General features: G+C 47.5%; 1 protein-coding gene across 4 annotated transcripts in view; it reads right to left on the bottom strand.

Annotated features, from left to right (window-relative positions):
• The window catches only part of LDLRAD4 (low density lipoprotein receptor class A domain containing 4), a 386,231-nt gene that overhangs the window by 247,482 nt on the left and 115,170 nt on the right, over nt 1-23,579 (bottom strand). For all 4 annotated transcript variants that reach the window (XM_074987501.1, XM_074987502.1, XM_074987503.1 and 1 more), the window contains exon 2: nt 6,388-6,851. In XM_074987501.1, the coding sequence (XP_074843602.1) occupies nt 6,388-6,427 (40 nt within the window). In that variant the 5' untranslated portion in view covers nt 6,428-6,851. The remainder of the gene's footprint in view (nt 1-6,387; nt 6,852-23,579) is intronic.

Below are 23,579 nucleotides of genomic sequence, written 5' to 3'. Positions count from 1 at the left end.
GCTGTACATATAAATGCTAATGAGTCAAATAGCTGTCTTTTTCATCTGCTCACACCCTCCCCGCTCACTACATAACTCTGGGATATCATCGCATTACTTTGAATGTGAAGCTAAACCACCACTCCCATAACTGAAGTAAGTGTGGGCTGTGGGAACAACAGGACATAGCTAACATTACATTTTGATTACAACTGTGAAATTAAAATAAAAATGTCTTAAAATGCATTCCTGGGAATTTCTCTAAGGAACGCTCCCCTACAATACAATTAACTCACAAGCTGCCCACTGAATGACATTGTTCATCTCTAGATATTGTACTGAAAAAACATGAGGAAAAACCAACGATCTAAGCTTTTTTTAACCGTTGTTCTTCGAGATGTGTTGCCCATGTCCATTCCATTCTAGGTGTGTGTACACCCACGTGTGCAGTTGTCAGAGATTTTTGCCTTAACCGTATCCATAGGGTCGGCTCCAGCACCCCCCTAAGAACTGCATCATGCATTGGTATTTGAGGTGCTGCCAACCGTACACCCTCTCCATTCCTTCGTGCCATCAACTCCAGAGGGGTAGGAAGGTGGGTAATGGAGATGAGGAGCACTTCTCAAAGAGCAACAGTTATGAAAAGGTAGTTAATCATTTTTAGTTCTTTTCCTGCTTGCTCATTTCAGGTCCATTCTAGGTGACTCAAAAGCACTATCCTTGGAGGTGGGCATTGAGTTCAGTCTTGTGGCTTGCAGCACTGCTCAACCAACGCCAGCATCGTCCCAGGCCTGCTGGGTAACTGCATAACGGAACATGGACATGTGGATGGATGACCATGTGGCTGCCCTACAGATGTCCTGCATAGGCACTTAGTCTGGGGAAGCTGCTGAAGAGGTTTATGCCTGGTTGAATAGATAGTTATGATCACCATCTGTGGCTCCTTTGCTTGACCATAGCAGCAGTAAATGCAAGCAGTGCCCTGAGAAGAAATTCTTTGAGCAGATACTGAAAACATTAAATCGAACACCCAACCACCTGAGATCAGCTATGACCAGGCCAACCAGAGGGAGAGCAGACAGCTGAGGGATGTGAGGGAATGTGGATCCTGTGAAGTGATTGGGATACAGTTCTTTCATGCACCCTCAAAATGCCCGCTTCTGGCATCCTGGGTTCCTTGACTGGCCAGGTTGAGCAGATGCACAGGAAGATGATGGGTGTTGCCTCCAAGGCCCCTTGTCTCTCCTTTCTCCTACAGGTGCTCAGCTGGGGAGTACCCCAGGAACTAGACTGAGGAAGCGGAAAACAGAATGGCTTCCTAGCCTGCTGTGGGTATGAAGGCCCAAGGAGCGGAGAATGGCACGCGAGTCTTTCAGGTCATAGAGCCTTGTGTCCTTGAGCATGGAAAAGAGACCTTCCCCCCTCAAAGGGGGTATTTCTAAAGGCATTTCCTGGCATAACCTGAAGAACTGCAACCATGAGCTTCACTTCATGCTCATGGCAGAGGTGACCACCCTAACTGCTGAGTCCATAGCTTCCCGGGCCAACTGGAGGGCCACTCTCACCTCTGCTCTGCCTTCTTCCACTAAAATGGTGAACTCCTGGGCTCAGTCTTGAGAGAGAGCCTCCTTGAATTTGCAAAGGATGTCCCACAATTAAAACTGTACCTGGACCTGGTGGTTACGTGACCAAAATTTCAAGCTGGCTTTTTAATAAATTTTTCAGCAAAACAAATCTAATCTCTTGGTGTCTTTGTTTTTTGTCATGTCACTGAATCGGCTCTGCCTGTTCCTTTCGTTAACAGTGGGCATGACCAGTACCGCCACTGGAGGGTGTCTACAAATGTTCAAACTCTTCTGCAGGGACGTCATACTTCTTTTCTGTCTTCTTAGAAATAGGAGGAAGGGAACAGGTGGCTTGACACAGAATTTGACAATTTAAGGATGCCATGGGTGGACGGGCAGCACAACCCTGGCCAGGGTGGAGGCAGATATAATATTAAACACTAGGACTCCCCTGCAAACACCTCATTTTTTAAGTTTAAAGTGGCAGCCACCTTTTTGAGGAGGTCCTGGTGTTCCATGAAGTTTGCTGGGGGGGGGATGCCCATCTGGGAGAGACAGGCCACCACTTCATCTGGAGAGGACATTTGCACAGCCAGCAGCACAGTGGGCTCATCTTCCTTCTCCAGGGATAGCTCCTTAGGCATTGGAACCAGCTGCACTGCCCCTGCATTGGATTCAGTACTGCGTTCTGACTATCAGAGATGGCTTGCTCAAGGGAGCCAGTGGGAACATGATACTAGCACCAGAGGCACACTCCATGGGTTCTACTATGGCCACGAGGCAGGCTACTGTCACTGCTGCCATGCCACTGCTGTAGATGACGCATCAGTCTCACGCGCCAGCAGAGAACCACCCCTCCTGGGCGTAGGGCTGACTTCCCAGTTTGATCCAGACTGTTGCCCTTCTGGCGACTATGTCAGAGTTGCAAAGATCTGAACCTGCTAACTGACCCTGGTCTACAACTGGTGAGATAAGGCAAAGATCAGTGCCAGCCCAGCAAGCAGTACTGGGAAGGTGGAAACTAGTGCTGTGATAGGAAGCAATCCTGACCTAGCTGGGACCACTGTCTGGGAGACTGTCTAGGCAAGGCTGACTTGCACTGCAGTGATCTTTGGTGGGAAGCTTTCCTGGGGCTTGGGGACCAATGCCTCGGCTCCAGGGACCTATGTCTTCTGACCAGAGAGTGAGAGTGCAGTGCCACAGCCCTTGGCCATGGAGATGGGACTCTACATATGCCGTCTGGCGAATGACGATGCTTCACTGCCACACAGGAGGTCCCATGACCGACTTGTCCTTAGGTATTAGGCACCTCCTAGCTGAGTCTGACACCTGATGCCGGTTGGGCTTTGGGCAACAGGGGCCCTAGGAGAAGCCATAGCCCCTGTCACTCTCAGGAGTCAGAAACAGATCCATGGCTGGGGTCAGGGGTCTCTCCGCAGCAGTATTACATGAAGCCCTGGGGCAGACACACAGCCTGACCCAAGACCATTGCCTAAAGCCCTTTTCTCCTCTGGTGTTGGGGGTAGGGGACTTTCTTCTTTTGCTGCTTCTTAGGCACCCGTGGGAAGGAGCCCAGTGCTGGCATTGTGCTCTGCACTGACACAGAGGGGCTAGCTGCAGGGGCCAAGCGGGAGGATTCTGATGCAGGACAAAGTGCAGCCTCTGTGATGAGGGCCCTCAAGCAGATATCCTACTCCTTTTAGGTTTTAGGGCAAAAGTTATTACAGATTCGGTATGTGTCCTTTCTAGGGAACTACTCCACACACTTCCAACAGCTGTTGTAGGGTTTACCAATAGGTATTGGGCTGTTGCATGAGGAGCAGGGTTTGAAGCCAGGGGAACACGGCCTGGCCTACTCTTGGCAAAACTCCAGCTGGAATTCTGAGCACTAAATTAACCCAACATTTAACGTAATGGCTAAATACCTGCAAGCTCCATACCAAGAAGACAGAAAGAACCACTATAAAGAACTACTACCACTCTTGCTGTACAAGACAAGGCACTACGACCAACTATCATGAGCAGTAAGAAGACACTGAGAGGGTGTAGGGTCTGTGGCACCTAATATCCCCTTGTACGATACCAATAAGGCAAAAATATCGAGTGACTGTGCATACGGGTCATGCACACACCTGGAATGGAATCAGCGTGAGCAAGCACTCGAAGAAGAGTGCTCCTCAAGAAATCAAATCCAGCTCGAAACTTGTTCAAAGAAAACATGCTTTTCCCCTTATCCTTACATAGAGGGATTGGTTCTTACCTTGGTTCCTCTTCAAGTCACCTGAGAGTGCAATGTACGAATGTACACCCATAAACTTACCTATAAACTGGGGATGTTCAAGTTTAACCAGTAAACTAGTAAGTCTTACCCTAAACAGATGAGGCTTACTGGTTATGGTTAACCAGTAGACGCGGGAGCAGCTCCCCTGCTCACCACAGGTAGAGGGTTGCTCCAGCCAGGTGAGAACAGCCCCCATCTGCAGTGGGACTGCTGCAGCCTGGCAGGAGCACCACCATCCCACAGCATGCCAGGGCTGGCTTGCTGCAGATGGAGGCTGCTCCAGCCACACTAAAGTGCCCCTCTGACACAGCAGTGCCACTGGCAAGGACACTCCAGCCAGGCCAGAGCAACCCTGGTCTCTGGCACGCCACAAGCGTGGGCTCCCCAGCCCAGCTGGAGCAGCCCTTGTTCAAGGCAGGGCTCCAGCCCAACTGGGCCGAAGTAACCCTCCCCAGTCCTCTCCCTTCCCTGGTTAATCAGTAAATAATCAAACAGGATGTTACATTCATCATTTAAACCCTTTAATAACTCTTCACTATGATGTCTTTATGTGACAGTAGCTCCCTGCGAGCATTGTTTTGTTTTGAGGAACAATGGCCAATCCCTTATGAGATAGGCATGTACATTGCATGCCCGCTAAGTGACAACATAAGCTCATTTACAGAAAGCCTTAAGTCCGAGTTCACTAGTCATATTTCTTCAATGTAAAGATAACTGGATTTAGGGGTTACTTTCAAATTCTGGCAGCCAAAAAGCAGGAGGAATGTCTGTGATGAAGAAGCTGCCACTGGATGGTGCAACTGGGATTCTGCCCCTGGAAAAGGTTTGCTTTTCTATCCCATTGACAGCTACAAGTCCAGCTGGGAACGTTGCTGAAAGCAGCTCTGAAACAGTGAATCTTTTTTTCCTGGGTATCCAAATGAAAAAATAAAACAAAACATTAATTTGTCTCTTTATTTAATGATGGGAAGAATGCAGGATTCGCACCCTGTAGTTAATTTGTGCTGTGGTACTAACCACCATTTAAATTATTTTAAGGACGCAAATTCCTGTTGAATTTTCAACCAGATCCTGCAGGTTCTCAGTTCGCTTGGGAACAAAGCAACACAGTCCATTGCACGTGGGCGCACGCACGCACCCTACACCCACTGAAATCTAGAGAGTGTAACAGACCCCTCTCACCTGTTCCTTAGGGGTCCTACACTTCTGGGTGGCTCCTTGTCTGCCTCAGAGAAGCAGAGAGGCCCCTTTGTTGCCCTGGGGCTTCCCAAAGGCAAGGGTCTCCCTTTACCGAGCCATTTTCAGTCTTGAGTGGGGGGTGCAGTAAGACCCTCTCCACTGGTCTCGGGCCTCCCTGGTTTGGCCTGAGTTGGGTACCCCTCCAGGGGTAGGGTGGGGGGAGTCCCGTCCCACCCACTGCCCTGGACTCCAGCCCAGAGACCCTAGGAAGGGAGGCAGCTAGCGGGGCTTTTGCCCTTGCCCCACAGCAGAGACCTTTCCCGGGGCATCTGCACCCACCACTTCCCTCTGGTACCTAGTGGATGGCATCACTCAGCTCCACTTGGGCCTGTCCTGCTCCGCCCTTCTCTCAGGACACCGCTCTCTCCCCCTCCCACCTGAGCAAAGCCTCTTATAGGGAGCCTGAAGGCCTTAATTGGTAGCAGGTGCTTGATTGCAAGCAGTTGCTGGCTGACTCCTAACAAACCCCAGCTGCCTATCCAGCCTGCAGGTCTGCACCTTCTGGGAACTTAGGAGGGGAACGAAAAGGAGCTCCTCCAGCACCCAAAATGTTCACCCTCCAGCAGGTATTTTCCAGCTGCAACTTCTGGTCTGCCACAAGAGAAATACAAAGAGATTATAATGGAATCACTAATGGAATTTTCACTAGAAGAATTCTTGAGCAGAAAGGTACAGCCTCATTTGCTTCCTTATGTTGTTTCTAACACACCCACAGGAAAATAGACATGAACCAATAAGTTAAATTCAGACCATGGACACCACTTGTATATGGAGATAAAGCCAATGGAGACTACAAAATCCAATATGGAGTGTCTCTGCTTGAGATAAGCCACATTGTCCCTTCAGATCTCATTCTATATTAAAAATAAGAGTAACTAAAATCTGCTACATTTTATGCAATTTAGGTGGCCCCACCCTGAAAGCCAAATAGTGACAGAGAGGTAGCTCCGTTTGTCCGTATTCTAACAAAACAAACTAGCAGTCCTGTTGCACTTTAAAGACTAACAAACCAAATATATTACGTGATGAGCTTACGTGGGACAGAGCCACTTCTTCAGGTCTCACTTGAGGCCAAACTCTGGGAACTCCCTTCCAAAGACATATAGCCCTTAATTTCAGGGCACTTGCAATAACTGAAACAAAACCTGAGTTAGTCTCCGTTAGCTTTCCAAAGCTGAACTATTTATTCTTGTGAATGCAATGTTCACAAAAGTGAGAAACTACAGGTGCTGTCTACTGCCACCTATCATGCCACTTACTCTCCCAGATAACAGTAAATGACCCACAAATGACTAGTTTAATGAGAGCGACAAAGGCCCTTACCTGTGAAAGCATTTGTGGCCTGAAAACCAGCTTCCTGCATACTGCTCTCCCAGCAAAGCTTGTGATTCCAATCTTAACCTGTCCTTACGAGAGGCAACTATGAGGCTTGAAATTGTCAAGTCACTTCCATCTTAGCTTGTCACTGTCCATACCTCTCCCCATTCCAGCATTCGGCATCATCCAATTCCCACCTGCTCCCAGGTTCTTTGAGCCGTAGGTACAAAGGGATGCACACTGAGCCCAAACAGCAAGCGTATGACGTTCACTTCAGCCGTCCAGCCAAAGGATTTGGGCCATGATGAATGTGAAAGTGAAGACAACTGTCACACCAAGATTTTATTTCCTTTTTAAAATTTAGTTCTAATCCACTGTTCACTCAGCATCTTTTCTTTTCCAGGACTTAGCCACTTGTGATGTTCGCTTGTCGTCTCGCTTGTGCTTCTCTCTCCACTTAGGCACACTCACTGAGAAATTAAAAAAGAAGAGATTATGTTTCCTGATGACCTGTAGCAACATTAAACTTAATAGACTCCAGGGAGCCAAAAAGTACTCCCAAAACCCATTATTAGGGATTGATTGTACACATTAGAGGTGATCTTCAGAAGACAAATATTGTGATTTTGCTGAGATGCAAAGTGTGACTACACAGCACTTTCAAGTGCAAAGAGAAACACTGCTGAGGATGTCATATGCATTGCTGGCAACATGATATGATTTACATTTCAAAAGCCGTATATAGTAGAGCTGGGGGCAGCAGTACAATAACAGAATTGCAGTCAAAAGGAAAACACTTCAGGATTTCAAGTCGTCTATTCACAACCACAGTAAAATTAGCAGCATTTTATGAAGCTGCTTCCTTTCTTTTCTGGAGCAGGATGCAGAGTACTGAAGACCATGAACCTGTATGTGTGTGTTTGTGGGTGTGTGCGAGCACACTTTTAGCAATGGTCTTCCATAGTTAAAATCTTTTTGCTACAGATGCTGTTAATTACCTATTCAAAACTCAGTTGCAGCAGAGAAGATGATCAGCAAGGTTACGGAGCAGTGCTTTTCAAGCAGGGGCCCAGGGCCCTCAGGAGGACTGTGAGCAGGTTTTAGGGGATCCACAAAGCAGGACCAGTATTAGATTTGCTGAGGCCCAGGGCAGAAAGCCAAACCCAGGGACCCTGAGCCCCTCTACCAAGGACTGAGAGATGTAGCTTCACAGGGCCCCTCTAACCCTGGCTAGTATATGCAGTTAGTTACTGCAGCACAGGGGCGTGCGGAATTGTTAAAGCGGGAGGCGGGGCAGGGGGGGCGGGGCTCAGAAAGATAAAGGTTGAAAACCTCTAGGAATAAAGGGGGCTGAACTTCTCCACAATATTTATTATCACTTAAATAATATATGGGCAAGTGTGAATGACTATATATTAAGCAGGAGGGTGATCAGACTATTTTATCTAGCACATACATTTAGTCTCATTGAGGGGACACCGGTAGAGTGCATTTGGAAGGGTCTGGCACCTAGGGAAGTATTCTGTGTGTTTTGGGAACAAGATTAGCCCAGAGGGAGGAAGGAATATTTCAGCATCTAGGACGCTGTCTGGTTGGGGCATTTATTGTTGTGGGGTACAGGAAAGTTGACTGCTGAGGTGGGTCTTACAAGTGGGGTCCATTATAATCATCCTTCCCTCAATGCACCCATTGACGCTTTACTTTCTTTCCTTCTGTGGCAACCTTTGGTGCACCATTCCTTACTTGAATAACACATTCAGGGCTGAGCTGTCTCTGTGCTGGCCTGTTCTGTATTGTTTCTCCTGTGATCCACATATTGTGACCAATGTCTCTCCACAGGAACATAGGAACTGTCATAGTGGATCAGACCTCCGGTCCATCTAGTCTAAGACGTTATCTCTGTCAGTGGCCAACAGGAAGTACTTTGGACATTTGCCTAAACCCACTGTCCAACGCACTAACCATTAGCTACATGCTGGCCAGTTGAGTGTGGCTACTTGGCCTGAACAATAAAAGTTCAAAAATTGTCTCATTCAAAAAAAAGTGTAAATAGAAAAAAATTCAGCAAATTAAAAAAAGATTAAAAAATTCTAAAATTTAAAGTAATTAAAAAATTTTAAAATATCTCTCTGAATTCTACAGCCACTCTCCATTCATGTGACCCCTCTGCTATGATAATTTCTGTTGATTAAAACCAATGTTGCAGCATTCCATTGGCATTAAAAGACAAGAACTGATATGTTCGTAGAGTCTCACAAAATTATCTATGTTTTCAGAATAATGTGGCTAGTTCACTCTACTGGTTGGACACCCCAGGCCTAAACACTGAAGCATAAGGTTTAATAACCTACCTTAATATCTTAACAGCGCAGGAGATCTGACACACGCTCTTTGGACTTATCTGGACAAGGACACTCAGGACAGCTACACTGACTCAATTAAGGGTTTGGTGTCAAGGGGTGTAAATTTAAGTGTGCTAATCCCCCCACCTGACTCTGCCAGACTCTCATTCAGGAATCAAATAAGCTTAGATCACATTAGTTGATCCTCTTCCCAGGAGGCATACGTGCACAAGCTTCATGCACTTTATTTTATGGATTTCACACAAATAAATATGCTAGTCTTTAAGGTAAATCTGAAAATCTGAAGAAGTGGGTCTTACCCACAATAGCTCATTACCTAGTAAATAAATTTGTTAGTTTTTAAGGTGCTACAGGACTGCTTTTTTCTTGTCACCTGTGGTTGTGTCACTTTAGCTTTCCTGAGTGGCCCCATGTAGTTGTACCTTTTGGAGCACCTTATGCTGTGAAGTGCACCAGTTCTTGGGCAGCAGGTGCTCAAGTTCATCATTATGGTCCTTATCTTGATAGGCAAAAGGTGCCTGTTAGTTCTGCTAGCTCAGTAGAGTGAGCTTAATATGCTCAGTTGACTTTCCACCCAACCCAAGCTATAACATAGCCAGCAAAAGAATTAGCCTGAGTCTTAATGGGCTTTTTCATCATGTTAAGACAACACATTTGAAAAACATACCCTTTCTATCCCTCAGGACATAGCCTAAGCGTAAAGATGGATGGGAGGTAGGCTGGCTAGGTACTTATGCTCAAACCAGAAGGGGGCAAGGAGCAACATTATTGATACCATTAGTCAAGTCACCAAGTCTGTTTAGTACTTGATCCCAATAGGCTTCTTCGGTTGTCACAAATGCTCCCAAAGAAGCAAAGTGGAAGAAGAAATTAGTATTTCTCTCTTCTCCACATTATGCGTGTGTTGCTCCTACAGAAAGTACGTTCCCTGCCTTCCTTCATCTCAATAAAAGCAGAGGCACAAAAAATAACTTGCACAATGCATAAATTTAGCCAGGGTTATCTCAGCAGTTTAGTATTTCAACCACTTAGTTCACCACTAATTCCAATACCCACACAAAAAAGTGTACTTCTTGACCTGAAAAAATTACAAAAAGAATGGCCTTTCCAAGTAGTTTACCTCATACGCTTCCCAATTTCTACCCTCCCAGCTCCGTTTCTCCATTACATCCTAGCCCTTTGCAATAAAACAAGTTCTTAAGCCATTTATTCTCTCTCCACTGACAAATCTTTTATAGGAGAGGCAAGTTGGCAGTGCTTCCTTTTTGAGCAGATGGTAGTTATGTCAACCATAAACCTCTTGGGAGACCCCAGGGTGGTCTTCTGCCAGATCATCAAAACATGAGACAACGCCCTTTGGGTGCACAGGGGAGAAAGTTTACAGCTGGAAGGAACCCCTCCCACAGAACTAGTTACAACAGCCTACGTTTCCATACATACATGGTCTTACGATATTTGTGTTGATAAGTTTCTCTCAGACATTTTCACATACACACACACTCAGCATGTTCACAGAGATGAGTCTGTCCCTTAACCTAAGTTAAGTTTTGTTTAAGTTGTTTTTTAAAAGCAACAATATTCAAGCTCAATAGCTTTTCTGAGAAATAACTGTGGATACCTGAAGATAAATTTGGTGTCCACAACTCAAACTAAAATCTTGAGAGCTGCACAGTCACAATCACTCATCACTACCATGAAATTGAATGGGAATAGTATCACTAACTCCCCAGGGGACCCTGCAAATACAGTGGTTAGTGTGCAGAGACAGACAAGGAAGTCATTTAACTTCTGTAGAATTACTTGATCTGATCGCAAAAGCACAAGAACAAGATGCACGTTAGTAATGCCTGCAGGATGCAGATGAAACCACTAGATTTATGTCAGCTGTAATACAAAATACCTTAACGTTTAATAAGTCAGGTAATGATGAAGCCAAAGACATAAGGGGAATGAGGTACTTCCTTTGCTGTAGTTAAATACAAGGCCCAATCATGCTTTTGACTTTTTGATGGGAACTGAGGGTGCTCAGCACCTCTCAGGAGACCCTTAGCATTTTACATAAATGGGCCCTTAGTAAAGAAAAGAGCTCACATGTAAAAGACTTAACCATGTATTAAATTGGTTAACGAGCAGACCCTGGCACAATCTATGCTAAGAAAACACTGGTAGAGTTTCACATCTTCCCGGAAGGTTGCATCCGCCAGTGCTGTGAAAATGCACCTGTTGTGAGCAGCAGCTGTTCAGGAGCGCAAGGAACTCCTGGGAAAGCCTGCTTAGTATTTTATATGCATTACTACATAAATCCAATTCTAGTTTGTTCCTACAAATCAAACCACTAGGAAAGAATTCATTTGGTATATTTACAGATTCTTAGTACTCAGGATCTTCTGTCTCAGCACTACATGAAGTAGTGCAAATAGAATATTATCTAGACAAGCCAACCAGACATTGATGGGGCATATCAGCTGTAGGGTATTCCTGGAACCATTGTTAGTAATGTAGGAAACTATGTATTTCTGCTGTACAGTAGTGACAGACTCCAAAAATAAGAGCAGTAAGAGTATGCTTCTTGTAACACAAGAGAAGGTTTGCATTTATTTACTCTTGTTTATATTTGCTCACCCATTGGAGACATCTAGTTCAAGAAACTGAAAAACTCAAACAAATTATATTATACCCATTTTATCCAGAATTAATATTTATTGCAAGAAATCACTAAAACCTCTACTGAAGGATTGTCCTGGATTCGCCACAACTGGAAAACCCACAAGTCTCCCAATCTGTATTCCACCAGTTTCGATATTCGGTTTAAGTAATAATGTTTTTATATGGAACAATAAAAATATAAGCCTTGTTTATCATAATTAATTGTCCTAAGGCAGCATTTAAAAGCCAGAACTGAGATTAAGGTCCTGTTTGGCTAGGTCGTGAATGAAGGTATAATAAAGTCAGTGTTCCAAAGAATGTACAATCCAAGTAGGCAAAACAAAAACAGGGTGAGAGAAATTAAGTATTATCATCTCAATTTTTATAGACCAGGAACTAAGGACCAGAAAGATTAAATTATATGCTCCAAAACGGCATTCCTCCTGAGTCCCACTTGAGTCTCTTAACCACAAGACCATTCTTCTTCTCTTAATAGATCACCTATTTGAATAAACACCATCCTCTGCATTATACAGCTAGGAAGTGGTCACACAAGTAATTCAGGCAAAGCTTTCAATGGAATATAAGTACTTGTGTAAACACTGTCTTGAATCAAAGCCCCAATAACTACCAATAGCTGACTAAAATTTACTTCAAATTTTAACTTTTAAAATGGAAACAAAAGAAGAAAAAGGAGGAGGAGGAGGAGGTGGTTAAGGCACCACCTGGCTAGGACTTGGGACACTCAGGTTCAATTTCGTGGTCTGCTGAAGACCACAGGTATAACCTTGAAGAAGTCACTTAGTCTTTGTTCTCCATCTATAAATTTAGCAGACTACTACTTCCTTATACATTAAATTTTGTGAGGTGGTCAGGTAGTGGAGGTCAAATTAGTAGAAGAGAACAGACAGACAGAGAAAACCTGAAATGACTATGGCTGCTATTTTTAAGCCACAAATGGAATCTACACAGATCTTAACATTCAGAATTCAAGCTTGCATTTAATAAAAATCATACTAGTCTGCCAAACACTCCAACGTTAAAAGAACCAAAAGGTTAAAAATAATGACTATTAGTAGGTCCTCAAATTCAGATATCTTAAAAAGTGTCATTTTGAGAGGTCCTGCCTCCAAACCTCCTCATCCCTGTCCTCATTATAGAGCCTATAGCCTGACCCTTGCCCCAGTCCAGAATACATTTTGTTAATTGGTTGCCAGCCAATGAGAGTTGCCACCCCCACATTTTGAACCCCTCATTTCTGGCCCCATCCCTCATTTCAGCCCTCCCTCTCATGTACCCCCGCTCCCTGCCTCAGCTCAGTGAAAGTGAGCGAGGTCATGTCCAACGCAGCTAGAAGATTTGTCCCCTAGCAGAATCCGTCAGGTTGGTCCAGGAGCCTCCTGAAGTGGCACCTGCATACCGCTCAGTAAAGGGCCCTCCCAATCTTCCACCCCCTCAGTTCCCCACTTTTTTCTGAGGGGGGCAAAGCTGGCTATTCCAACACAGGCAAGGGTGGGTACTGCAATGAACACAAACAACACATCTATAAAAACAAGAATTACAAGGTGGTGACAGTGAGTAACCATTTTTTCTTCTTTGAGTACTTGTTTATGTGCAATCCAATCACTTGATTCCCAAGCCTAAGTTCCAGAATTCAGGAACAATAGCAAGATGACAGGAGTTTCCATCGACATTTCCACCAGGGATATATATCTGCATTGGTGGGGACAAGCTGGCGCTATCAATAGCACCGAAGCTTGATCCCACCGAATCTTGAGGAACAACTTGTGGACAAGAGGGATGGGAAAAAATGCATATAGTACATGACTGTCCTACAGCAGAAGGAATGGGTCCACAATGGGGTCCAGGCTGTGATTCAGGAAGGAGCAAAACTGCTGGCACTTCTCATAGCATTGTGTAGCAAAGAGGTCTGTCTGGGGAAAGCCCCACTGCTGCAAGACGTGGTGTAAGGACCACTCATTGCCGTGGAAAGACCTGCTGATATAGTCTGCCAAACTGTTTTGCACTCCAGGAAGGTATGATGCTTGCAGGTGTATTGAATGTTCTACACAACAGTCCCACAACCAGAGAGCTTCTTGGCACAGGAGAAAGAAGTATGCACCTTACTGTCTGTTAATATAAAACAACACGGTGGTGTTGTCTGTCATACCTGATACAAATCTCCTCGTCAAGTGGGCTTGGAAAGTCTGGCCTGCTAGGCAGACTGCTCTTGACTCTCTAATATTGATATGGAGAGCAAGTTCCATAAGAGGCCTTGTGTCATGAGGTCTCCCAGATGTGCTCCTCAGCCCAAGGCTGACATGGCTGTCTTTGGTGAAAGGGATGACGATGGTGAGGTGAAGGGGAACCCCAGCACACACTACCTGTGGGTTGAACCACCACTGGAGGGAGTCAAGGACTGGGCAAGACAGAGTCGCAACTTTGTTCAAACTGTCCCAAGCTGGCCAATATACTCTGGCTAGCCAAGACAGGGCTTCCTGCTGTCTGAGTCTGGTGTGTTGCACCACATAGGTACAAGCAGCCATGTGTCCTAGAAATTTCAGGGATGTCTTTGCTGTAATGGTGGGGAACTGTCTGAGTCTTCAAATGATGTCACCCAGGGACCAAAACCTTGTATCGATTAAATATGTCCTGGCTTGTACCACCACTATGAATTCTATTTGCTGAAGATGAGACAGAGTCAATTTCCCCACATGCAGTGAATTTCCACCCAGTTCACTGAATGTCGTTCTGAAGTCTACCTGTACCGCCATTTGAGTTCTGGAGCAGCCCTTGATTAGTATCACAACACCTTTTTCTATTGCCTGGATAGGAAAATGGCTACAACTGCCATGCACTTGGTAAAACACAGAAGGTGCCACTGACAGGTTCACACAAGGCTCAATACAAGCCTGAGGTACCTTCCATGGAACAGAGTAATCCCTACAGCTGTGTCTACACATGCACAAAACATTGAAATAAGCAGGCCTCTTTCGAAAGAGTGAGAGGAGTGTCCAGACATGTAACACCGTCTTTCAAAAGGAAATCAAAAAAATGGGGCACAGATGTCAAAATCTGAACCCCGATCCCAGATGAGGAAGATCAGCCCCTTTCAAAATACTAAATCGGAAGAGTACACATGTAGATGCTCCACAGTCCGCTTTTTGGAAATACAGGAATATGGGTCCACCATGGCGCTGCTCCGCTGGAACGCGGGGCTCTGTGGTCCCTGCCCCGGCTGCCTTAAAGCTGCACGCACACAGGAAACCCGCGGCAGGAAGCTGAGAGCATACTAGGAGCAGTCTCTGGATGCGCTCCAGCCCCACTCTCCAGTGCTGCAGCCATGGCCAGCAACCAGGCCCCACACAAGCCCCACGGCCCCCACCTCTGAGCCCCCGCAGGGCTCCCAGGGGGAATGAAAAAAGGGTGGAGCGGGAGCTGCGGGACCTCCTCGGCCTGCGAAAGGAGGAGGAGATCCTGCACGAGATGGGGGTCAAGAGGTGCAAAGCTGCTGCTGCCTTCAGCCACCTGGCTCAGGGCCTCCAGACCAGGGGCCACCCGGAGCGTACTGCGGAACAGGCACGCTCCAAGGTAAAGGAGCTGCAGAGGGGCTATGCCTGGGCCAGAGAACAGGCTGGCCGCTCTGGGACTGTTCCAGCCACATGCCCCTTCTTCTGGGATATCCAGGGCATCCTGGGGCCCTGGGACAGCTCCCCACCCCCAGCGTTCCTGGACACATCCACCAAGGAGCTGCAGCCGGAGAAGGAGGAGCAGCCTGGACCAGGGACCCAGTAGGGCAAGGGAACCGAGTGGTCAACTGAGGAGGGGGACTTCACCATCGTAATCCTCTCCCGCTCCTCCAGTCAGGAGACCAGGAGCTGGACATCGCCGAACGTCACCGAGGGACCCTCCGGTATGTACATGGAGGGGTGCACACTTGATCCACAGGGTGGGGGTGATGCAACGGCTAGTCACCCGCACACAGGACTGTTTGTTCCGGGCCACACAGGCCAGCCCCCCTATGGTATGTGGCACCCTGCAGCGGCCCACCAGAGATGCCCAGCACCCACCTTCAGTGGACAGCACCACAAGCTGCACAGGGGTGTCAGCCAGTCAGTGCCAGACAGCACCTGAGGCTCGCCGAGGCAGAGATGGAGTGGCGGAGGGCAGCATGGGAGAGGCTGCTGACCACGCTGGAGGGCATTGGCCACATGCTCCGGGACCATGCAGCCAACGTTGCCCACTTCCTGGCCCCCCCCACCGGCTGCCCCTGCTGCCCCCACTGAGCCTGCATGCTCTGTCCCTACCTGCCAGTGCTGCCCACACCCTCTCCTCCGCACCAGGGACCCCGCACCCAGGGAGGTAGGGGTTCCAGGGGCCGAAGGGGCTCGTGGCCCACCACCCCTGCCCCAGAATGCGCACCCCACCCCCGCCTCCAAGTTAGGTTCCCCCTGCCCCTCTCCAGGTTAGGTTCCACCCCCTGTACATAGTTAAGGAGAATAGTCTAGATAAACGTTTATTTAAATGATCACCACTCTGTGCTGTGCTCCTCAGGGGATGGTGGGTGGTGGATGTGTGGGTGCAGTGCTGGTGGGGCTGGCGGGGGACAGTGGGTGGCAGATGTGCATGGGATGTGGGTGTGCATTCGGGTCAGAGGTGGCCGACAGCAAAGGCCTGCCTGAGGGCCTCCCGTTTGCGGTGGCCATCCTAGTAGGACTGGCAGATGGGGGCGGTGCCCGGCTGCTTATAGCTGGCGCCAGCTGGAGGGCCCCACCCCCCGGGGACATAGGCATCCCCCTTGCCCTCCACAACATTGTGGAGGACACAACAGGTACCCACCACCTGGGCCACATTCAGGACCCCGACCTCCATCCACATGTGGAGGCACCTCCACTGCCCCTTTAGGCACCCGAAGACCCACTCCACAACATCACGGGCGTGGTTGAGGCGCTGACTGAATACCTCCCAAGTGGGGTCAAGGTGTCCCGTGTACGGCCTCATGAGCCACGAATGCAGGGGGTACGCCCCATCTGCCACCACGCAGAGCAGCATGGTGACATCCTCCACTACCGGGATCTCCTGCTGGGGGATGAACGTGCTGGCCCCCATGCGCCGGCAGAGGCTGGAGTTCCAGAAGACCCAGGAATCGTGGGTGCAGCCGGCCCAGCCCACATAGATGTCGGTGAACCAGCCCCTCACATCCACCAGGGCCTGGAGCACCTCTGAATGGCAGCCCTTCCTGTTGACATACTGGCCGGCACTGTGTGGAGGGGCGCAGATGGGGATGTGTGTGCCATCCAAAGCGCCGATGCAGTTCAGAAAGCCCAGGTCCTGGAAACCGGCAATGGTGTTGTCCAGATCCCCCAGGTGGAAGACCCTATGGAGCAGCATCGCATTAATGGCTCTGATGACCTGGGGCGGGGGAGGGGAACACATGTTCTAGTGCAGGTGTGGCGGCCATTTCCCCACCGCCTCAGGCTGATTCTGCCCCCCTCCCATCCAGACCCCACCCTGTCCAGCCCCCTGCCCCCCTCCCATCCGGACCCTTGCAGGGGTGGGTTCGCCTCACCCCAGCCCCCCCACCCACCTGTGGGGGACGCGTGACCCAGCCCCACCTCACCTCCATAAGTACAGCCCCAGCGGTGGCCTTGCCCACCCCAAACTGTTGTCCCACGGAGCGGTAGGAATCCGAGGTGGCCAGCTTCCAGATGGCGATCACAACCCGTTTCTCCAGGGTGAGGGCTGGCTGCATGCAGGTGTCTTGGTGCTGGAGTGCGGGGGTGAGCCAGAGGCAGATCTCGAAGGTCTGCCTCGACATGAGGAAGTTCCGCAGCCACCTTTCCTCACCCCATTCCCCCAGCACCAGGCGCTCCCACCAGTCAGTGATGCCGGGGTGGGTCCAGAAGTTTCGAGGCACCCGGGGGGGGGCACCCTACAGCCCCAGGGGGACCACCCAGCAACCCTATGAGGTCGGGTACAGCTGTGGCGATGGTGCACAGCACTGCCAGCAAGGCGTCCATAATGAGGGTATCCTCCTGAAGGAGCTGTCACTGTGCCTCCATCGTTGGCACGAGTGGGCTCTGCTGGGCTGGGAAAGTCTGGGCAGCACTTGGCTTGTGAGGAGTGGAGAGTGAAGGGAGGGGCCCTTTGAAGGAGGCAGCTGGCTGCGGCCTGGAAGGGCTTGTCAGCCATGGGACCCCGTTCGCAGTGTTTCCTGCCTCCCTTCTTTCTAAAGACGGCTTGGAGCCATGTGGACGCTCTCTTTCGAAAGACCGTGGCAGCACTTCGAAAGAGCGGATCAAAATGCCAATCCACTAATGGCATCAGGTGCTCCCTTTCGACGGCCGCTATTTCAACCGCTAAGCTTCAATTTTTGCCCTTTCAAAAAGCCACTCACGTGTAGACCCAGCTTACATGAAAGTACACATCCCTTAAGCCAAGGGTGGAATACCAAATCCCCTGGATCCCAGGAAGAGATGGTGGAGGACACAAGGCCATTCAGAACTTGAGTTTCTTCATGAACTTGTTGAGCTCTTGCAGGTCTACAATGGCCCTCAGCCTAGCTTCAGTGTCCGACATTAAGAAATACTGGAGACAGAAGCTCTTTCCCTTCAGCTAACAAGGAACCTCCTCCACTACTCCCAGAGATAGTAGGAGTGAGTGCACTTCCTGTACGAGGAGCTGTTCATGCTGATGGTGCCGCAGCACTCTGTGGTGGAAGATGTACTTGGGGCAAGGTCCACCTGACCCAGAATGTCAGAATAGGGACAGAGTGCAGCTCTCATTAAAAGTAGTTTCAGGCACTGACCGCTATCTTGTAATGTCCTGGGTAAAACCCCCCTGAAGACTCTGCAGCAGTCTGTTGGATGGCTCTCCCGCAAACACCTCAGACATGAAGTATGAGGACTGCTTGTGGCCTTGCCATAGGCTTCACAGGCTTGAAGCCTGGAGATCATGGTATTCCACAGGGCCAAGACTGTACTGGAGGGAACCCCTCCCCCCCCCCCCAAAATTAAGAACTAAGTAGCTACTAGTCACTTATCACTAAGACTAACGAATAATTATACAGATCGCTGAATTGTGCTTGATGCAAGAGCAAGGGGAAAGTCCAGCTAACCGTCACCAGCAATAAGAAGGAACATAACAATGGCCCTACTAGGTCAGACCAAAGGTCCATCCAGCTGAGTATCTTCTGGCTGCCATGCACACACACACACACTTGATTGGAATTGACATGAACAAGCACTGAAAGAAGAAAAAGTAAATCCACAATCCCCCCCCAGCTTCTTAATTAATTTGCAGTGCAGGTCAAACAACTGATTACAAAACATCCAGTTGTACACGATCGAGGACCCAGCTGAATGCCAGTATAGCTGCATGACTTAGCGGTGTGACTTTTTTTCTTTTATGACAGCCCAGACTCTGGCTCCTCAACAGACTTCTCTTCTTAGATGTACAAACGACAGGTTTTTTTTCAGAAGTTCGTAAACTGACTAAATTTGAGCAGATTTTTACAAGGAGAGCAAAAGTAAATCCCTGATCGAAAGACCTGAGGCTTCCCCACCCTTGCACATACACTCACCTTGGGAAATTTTATGTTCCTGCTCCAAAGCATGGGAACCTAGAGCCGTGGTTCCCAACCTTCTCACTGGTACAAGCCCCCAATCACCACCTCAAACCATTTGCGGACACCCATCAAAGCCAATTCTAGCTGCTACGTGGACATCATTAAATGAACAATGAAATGTAAACAATTAAGTTTTAAAATTATGAGTACAGTAATCCCTCAAAATGTGTGATTTCAAGTTGCGCTTAGCTCGCATTAATGGAAGATAAGTGCAATGCAAACTCCCGCTCGCCCCGGGCCTGGCTCAACGCCCCGGGGCCCAGTTCAATCCCCCCATGCAGTCCTGGGTCAAACCCCCCACAACCCGGGTCACACCCCACCTCACCCCCACCCCCCTGCACAGCTCCAGCTCAACCCCTCACAGGTTCCCAGCTCAACTCCACCTCCCCCGCCCCTCTGCAGCACTAACCCTGCCCAGGCTTAACCCCCCTGCCCCCTCCCACGGCCCCAACCCACTGCCAGACTTAACCCTCCCCAACTGTCCTCCCAGCCTAGGATTTACCTTTCTAAAGGAGCCCCAGATGCTCCTGCTGCTTCCCCGGCTGCAGAACATGAGTTCCTCTGGGGAAAAAAGCCACCCCCCAACTTATGCAAAATTCGAGTTATGTGACAGTGAGTGGGAATGCAACTCTCACATAACTCGAGGGACTACGGTACTTATGTCTGAGATCACAAAATTTCGATTGCAAATTACTGATTGTCACTTTACAATTTATTTAAAACTTATTTTCTATGATTGTTCTTACCTTTTTCTTCACAGACCCCCTGCAATACCCCCACAGGCCTCTAGGGATCCACAGATACCAGGTTAGGAACCACTGACTAAGAGTATTTCAAAGAAAAGGTCACAAGAATATTTTTAGCATGGGTATTTTTCCCTAGCCTTGTTCTTAGAAACGGCTGAATCTTTTTGGCTCAAACGGAAAAAAAAGAAAAAAAATCAGCCTAAGCTAGGTACCTGGTATGGAGAATTTCAGCCCAAGTGATTCAAATTTTGCAGATACAAGCAGCTGAAAACAAAATGTTTTCAGGACAGGACAATCTTAGGCTACATCTACACTACCAAATAAATTTGATTTTACTAAATTCGATTTTATAGCTCTGGGTTTTATAAATTCAATTTTGAGTACCCTCACTTACAAAATCCACACAGAGTCGAGTTAGTGCTGCCACACTAGAGTGGCCAAACATCAACTGTTGCAGCATTGCATTGTGGGAACCTATCCCACAGCTTCCTCAGCCCAGCGTTCTGTGCCCAACCCCACCACTGAATGCACTCACCCTGCTGCCTGGTTCCCAGGATCCTGCACCTTGGGGGAGCTGAGAAACGGACCAGCGCTGCTGTGCCTGGTATGCTGGAGCCAGAAGCCAGGTATAGCAGGGAGCCAGGTGCTGCACTATCAGTTTCCCAGCTGCTGCAAGTGGTGGGGGGAGCCAGGAGCCAGTTGCAGCAGTGCTGTGAGTTTCCCAGCTCCTCACCACTTGCAGGAGCCAGGAAACAAGCCAGGGCTGCTGCGCTGGTCAGTTTCCCAGCTCTTGCAAGTGGCAGGAAGCCGGGAGTCAGGTGCAACAGTGCCAGTCAGCCTCTGGAGGCTAATGAATTCAATTCAGAGACAGGGTGCTTCCACACTAGCCTTCATTCGAACTGTTAAATTCAAACTTGATGCTACACCCACACAGTTCTGATGATATTAGGCTATCGATACTAGTGCTCTCTAAATCAAGCTAATGATATTTACGGTGAAGACAGTCACTTGGTACAATCAAGCTGACTGCCTTAAATTTGAATTTATCTTGTAGTGTAGACATAGCCTTAATAATCCAGTTGGTGCTCCCCAGCCCCTCATGCATATTCATTATATTCTGTATGTATATGTACATTTTACATGCTTGTTCCACTCCTCACCTAGGGATGCTTTGAATACCAATACAAAAATCAGGGGAAAGACTTCTATATCCAATAATCATGCTACTGTCAATAATGATACTTTCACCAATAACGATACCGATAAACTTATACTAAGAACCCCAGGAAGTACTATCCAAAAAGGTAATAGTCACAAAAACCTACAAATATGTCTACCAATTTTAAACAATGTCTCTTTTATATGATACCCACCTGTTTATCATCTGGCACATTTCCTTCTTCATACAAAAATGATGTCTAAGAGTTAGAAAGCAAATTCTTGTTTGTCAGATACTCTACACAGCATGAGCAAAACTGCAGCAAGCCAAAAGAATTTACCTAATGGTACTTTCCATAACAAGCAACACACCAGGGTCACATTAGCAGGTTTTGAGGTGTTTCATCTTTTTTTTTAATTATCCTTAAATGGGATTTCAGTACAATGCAACCTCTAATCACAATGTTTCAGGTTGAGGAGCTATATTATTTACCAGGTTTTAAAATGACATAGCAAAATTTTACCACACTTATAGCAGCAACTATTAAAAATGTCAGTGTTTACTTACTGTCACAATAATACCTACATTTCCTCTTATTTTTAGAAATGGAATAGGAAAAAATTCTGTGTCAGGTGTGGGTTTGCCCTTAGGCTGTGAGCATGCTGAAGTACCTATTGCAATAGATCCGGTGACCTCAGAAATATGAAGAGATGACAGTTCAGGGCAACTGCATCTGTATCCCCTTTCTATAGTCCAGTAATGGCCCCCCGGTCTTAATGAACACCTTCACAGCCTCAACTGTAACACCATCAATGGAGCCAATTTATCCTGAAATTCCTTCCAGTTTACCTGGGTGAAAAATTCATAAACCTTCCCATCAATCACACAAATGATAGCCTATTGTTACCTCTAACATATGGCCAAACCACAAATACCTCCTTTCCCAAAAGACAAATTTTAGCACTAGAAAGTATAGCAGAAAATTCCTTAAACTGTCTGGAGAAATAAAAAAGGAAGGATGATATTCAAGATCTTAACCTAAAAATACTAGATTAGGTGAAATCCTTACTAAAATAAAACACTAGGGCTGTGCCTACACTGTCCCTCCCTTTCGGAAGTGACATGCAAATAAGGCCAATCAGAAATGCAAATGACGCATGGATTTAAATATCTTGTGCCTCATTTCATACTCCCACAGGATCTCGATGCCAGCAGAGCTGATTTTGAAAGCCAAAACAGCCGTGTAGACAGGGTTCATTCGAAAGGAAACCCTGCTTTTGAAAGCGCCCTTCTTCCTGAAAAAAATTAGAAATAAGTGTGCTTTCATAATTGGGGTTTCCTTTCAAATGAACCCTTTCTCCACGGTTGTTTTGGCTTCCGAAATCAGCTCTTCTGGAATCAAGATCCCATGAAAGTATAAAAATGAGGCACGAGATATTTAAATTAATGCCTCATTTGCATTTCAAGTAGGCTGTATTTGCATGCCCCTTCCAAAAGGGAGGGGCAGTGTAGCCTAGATGAAATCCAAAATAAACTACAGGGAACGAACCATCTATTTTCCTCCAAAAAAACTGACATTCCCCGATACCGTCATAAACACTGCATTAGTTAGTAAATAAAATTAAACCTCAAAGTTCATGATCTTTTATGGGTTGGTTAAATTTGTTTAGATAATTTATGAAAATGCAAGGAGTACTTCTGGATAGACAGGGGAAAACAAAATAAAGCCAAAATGCACTAGTATGCATATTTTACACAAATTGAGGGAAAAAAACAGTACCAGGAAAAATGTGTTTATAAAATGAGATTATAGGACATCCTTACATGAGGAGCCATTTCCCCAAAGAGTAGGGTAAGTGTAAACTACAACAGTCTCTTACCTCACCCCACCCCATTGATCATGCACCTGCCTCAGTTTCCCCTCTCACAACAAGTGGTGTGTTGTCTCCAGCTGACAGAAGGGAGGGAGATGAGATTTAATCCTCCAGCTAAACTCCTTATTAGACAACTTCCCCTTACAGGGAAACGAAGAACACTACACAGTCTCTCCCTTTGCTCCTTCTGGACTTGGCAGTCCTTTCAGTTTCTTCCTGGGAGAGCGAAGTGAGAACACTCCTCTTCCTTTTCCTTTTCAACAGGGCGTTAACTTGCCACTTTCTGGACACCATTGGGATGCCAGGGCCCCTGGTACCTCTCCCAAGTGCAGGTTCTGACCTCAAACTCACAGTCACTGAGACAGCAAACTCCCTTCATTCCAGCCCTTGCTTCACTCTTTTTCAGGCCTCTTCCCACATGGCCCCACCACAGCTTGGCCAAGACTCTCAAGGTTGAGAACCCCCCTGCAGACTTCTCCCAGCCATTTTCAGGCCTTCTGCCAGCTCCTCTCCCCATTACTGAACACACATCAAATATAGGACACTTGCCACTCAAGGGTTCCACCTGTGCACCGCAGCTCCCATGTCTCTTTTATCTAGTGAGCCCAGGTGTCAGTGCTTCCCTTTTAAAGGAGCCACCATGCTTCATTACATGAGCTATAGCACGTGATGCGGAACCCCATTCTCTGCCTGCTCTGAGGAAAATATTCTCGAGTCAAAAGATGATTTTCATATGCCCCATGCAGGTTCCGGGACAGGGTCACTGGGACCTGGAACCTGCAT

This window comes from Carettochelys insculpta, chromosome 2 (genome assembly GCF_033958435.1).
Source record: "Carettochelys insculpta isolate YL-2023 chromosome 2, ASM3395843v1, whole genome shotgun sequence".
NCBI lineage: Eukaryota > Metazoa > Chordata > Testudines > Carettochelyidae > Carettochelys > Carettochelys insculpta.
Note: the sequence above shows the minus strand (reverse complement) of the source record. Positions and strands in the feature narration are given on the sequence as shown.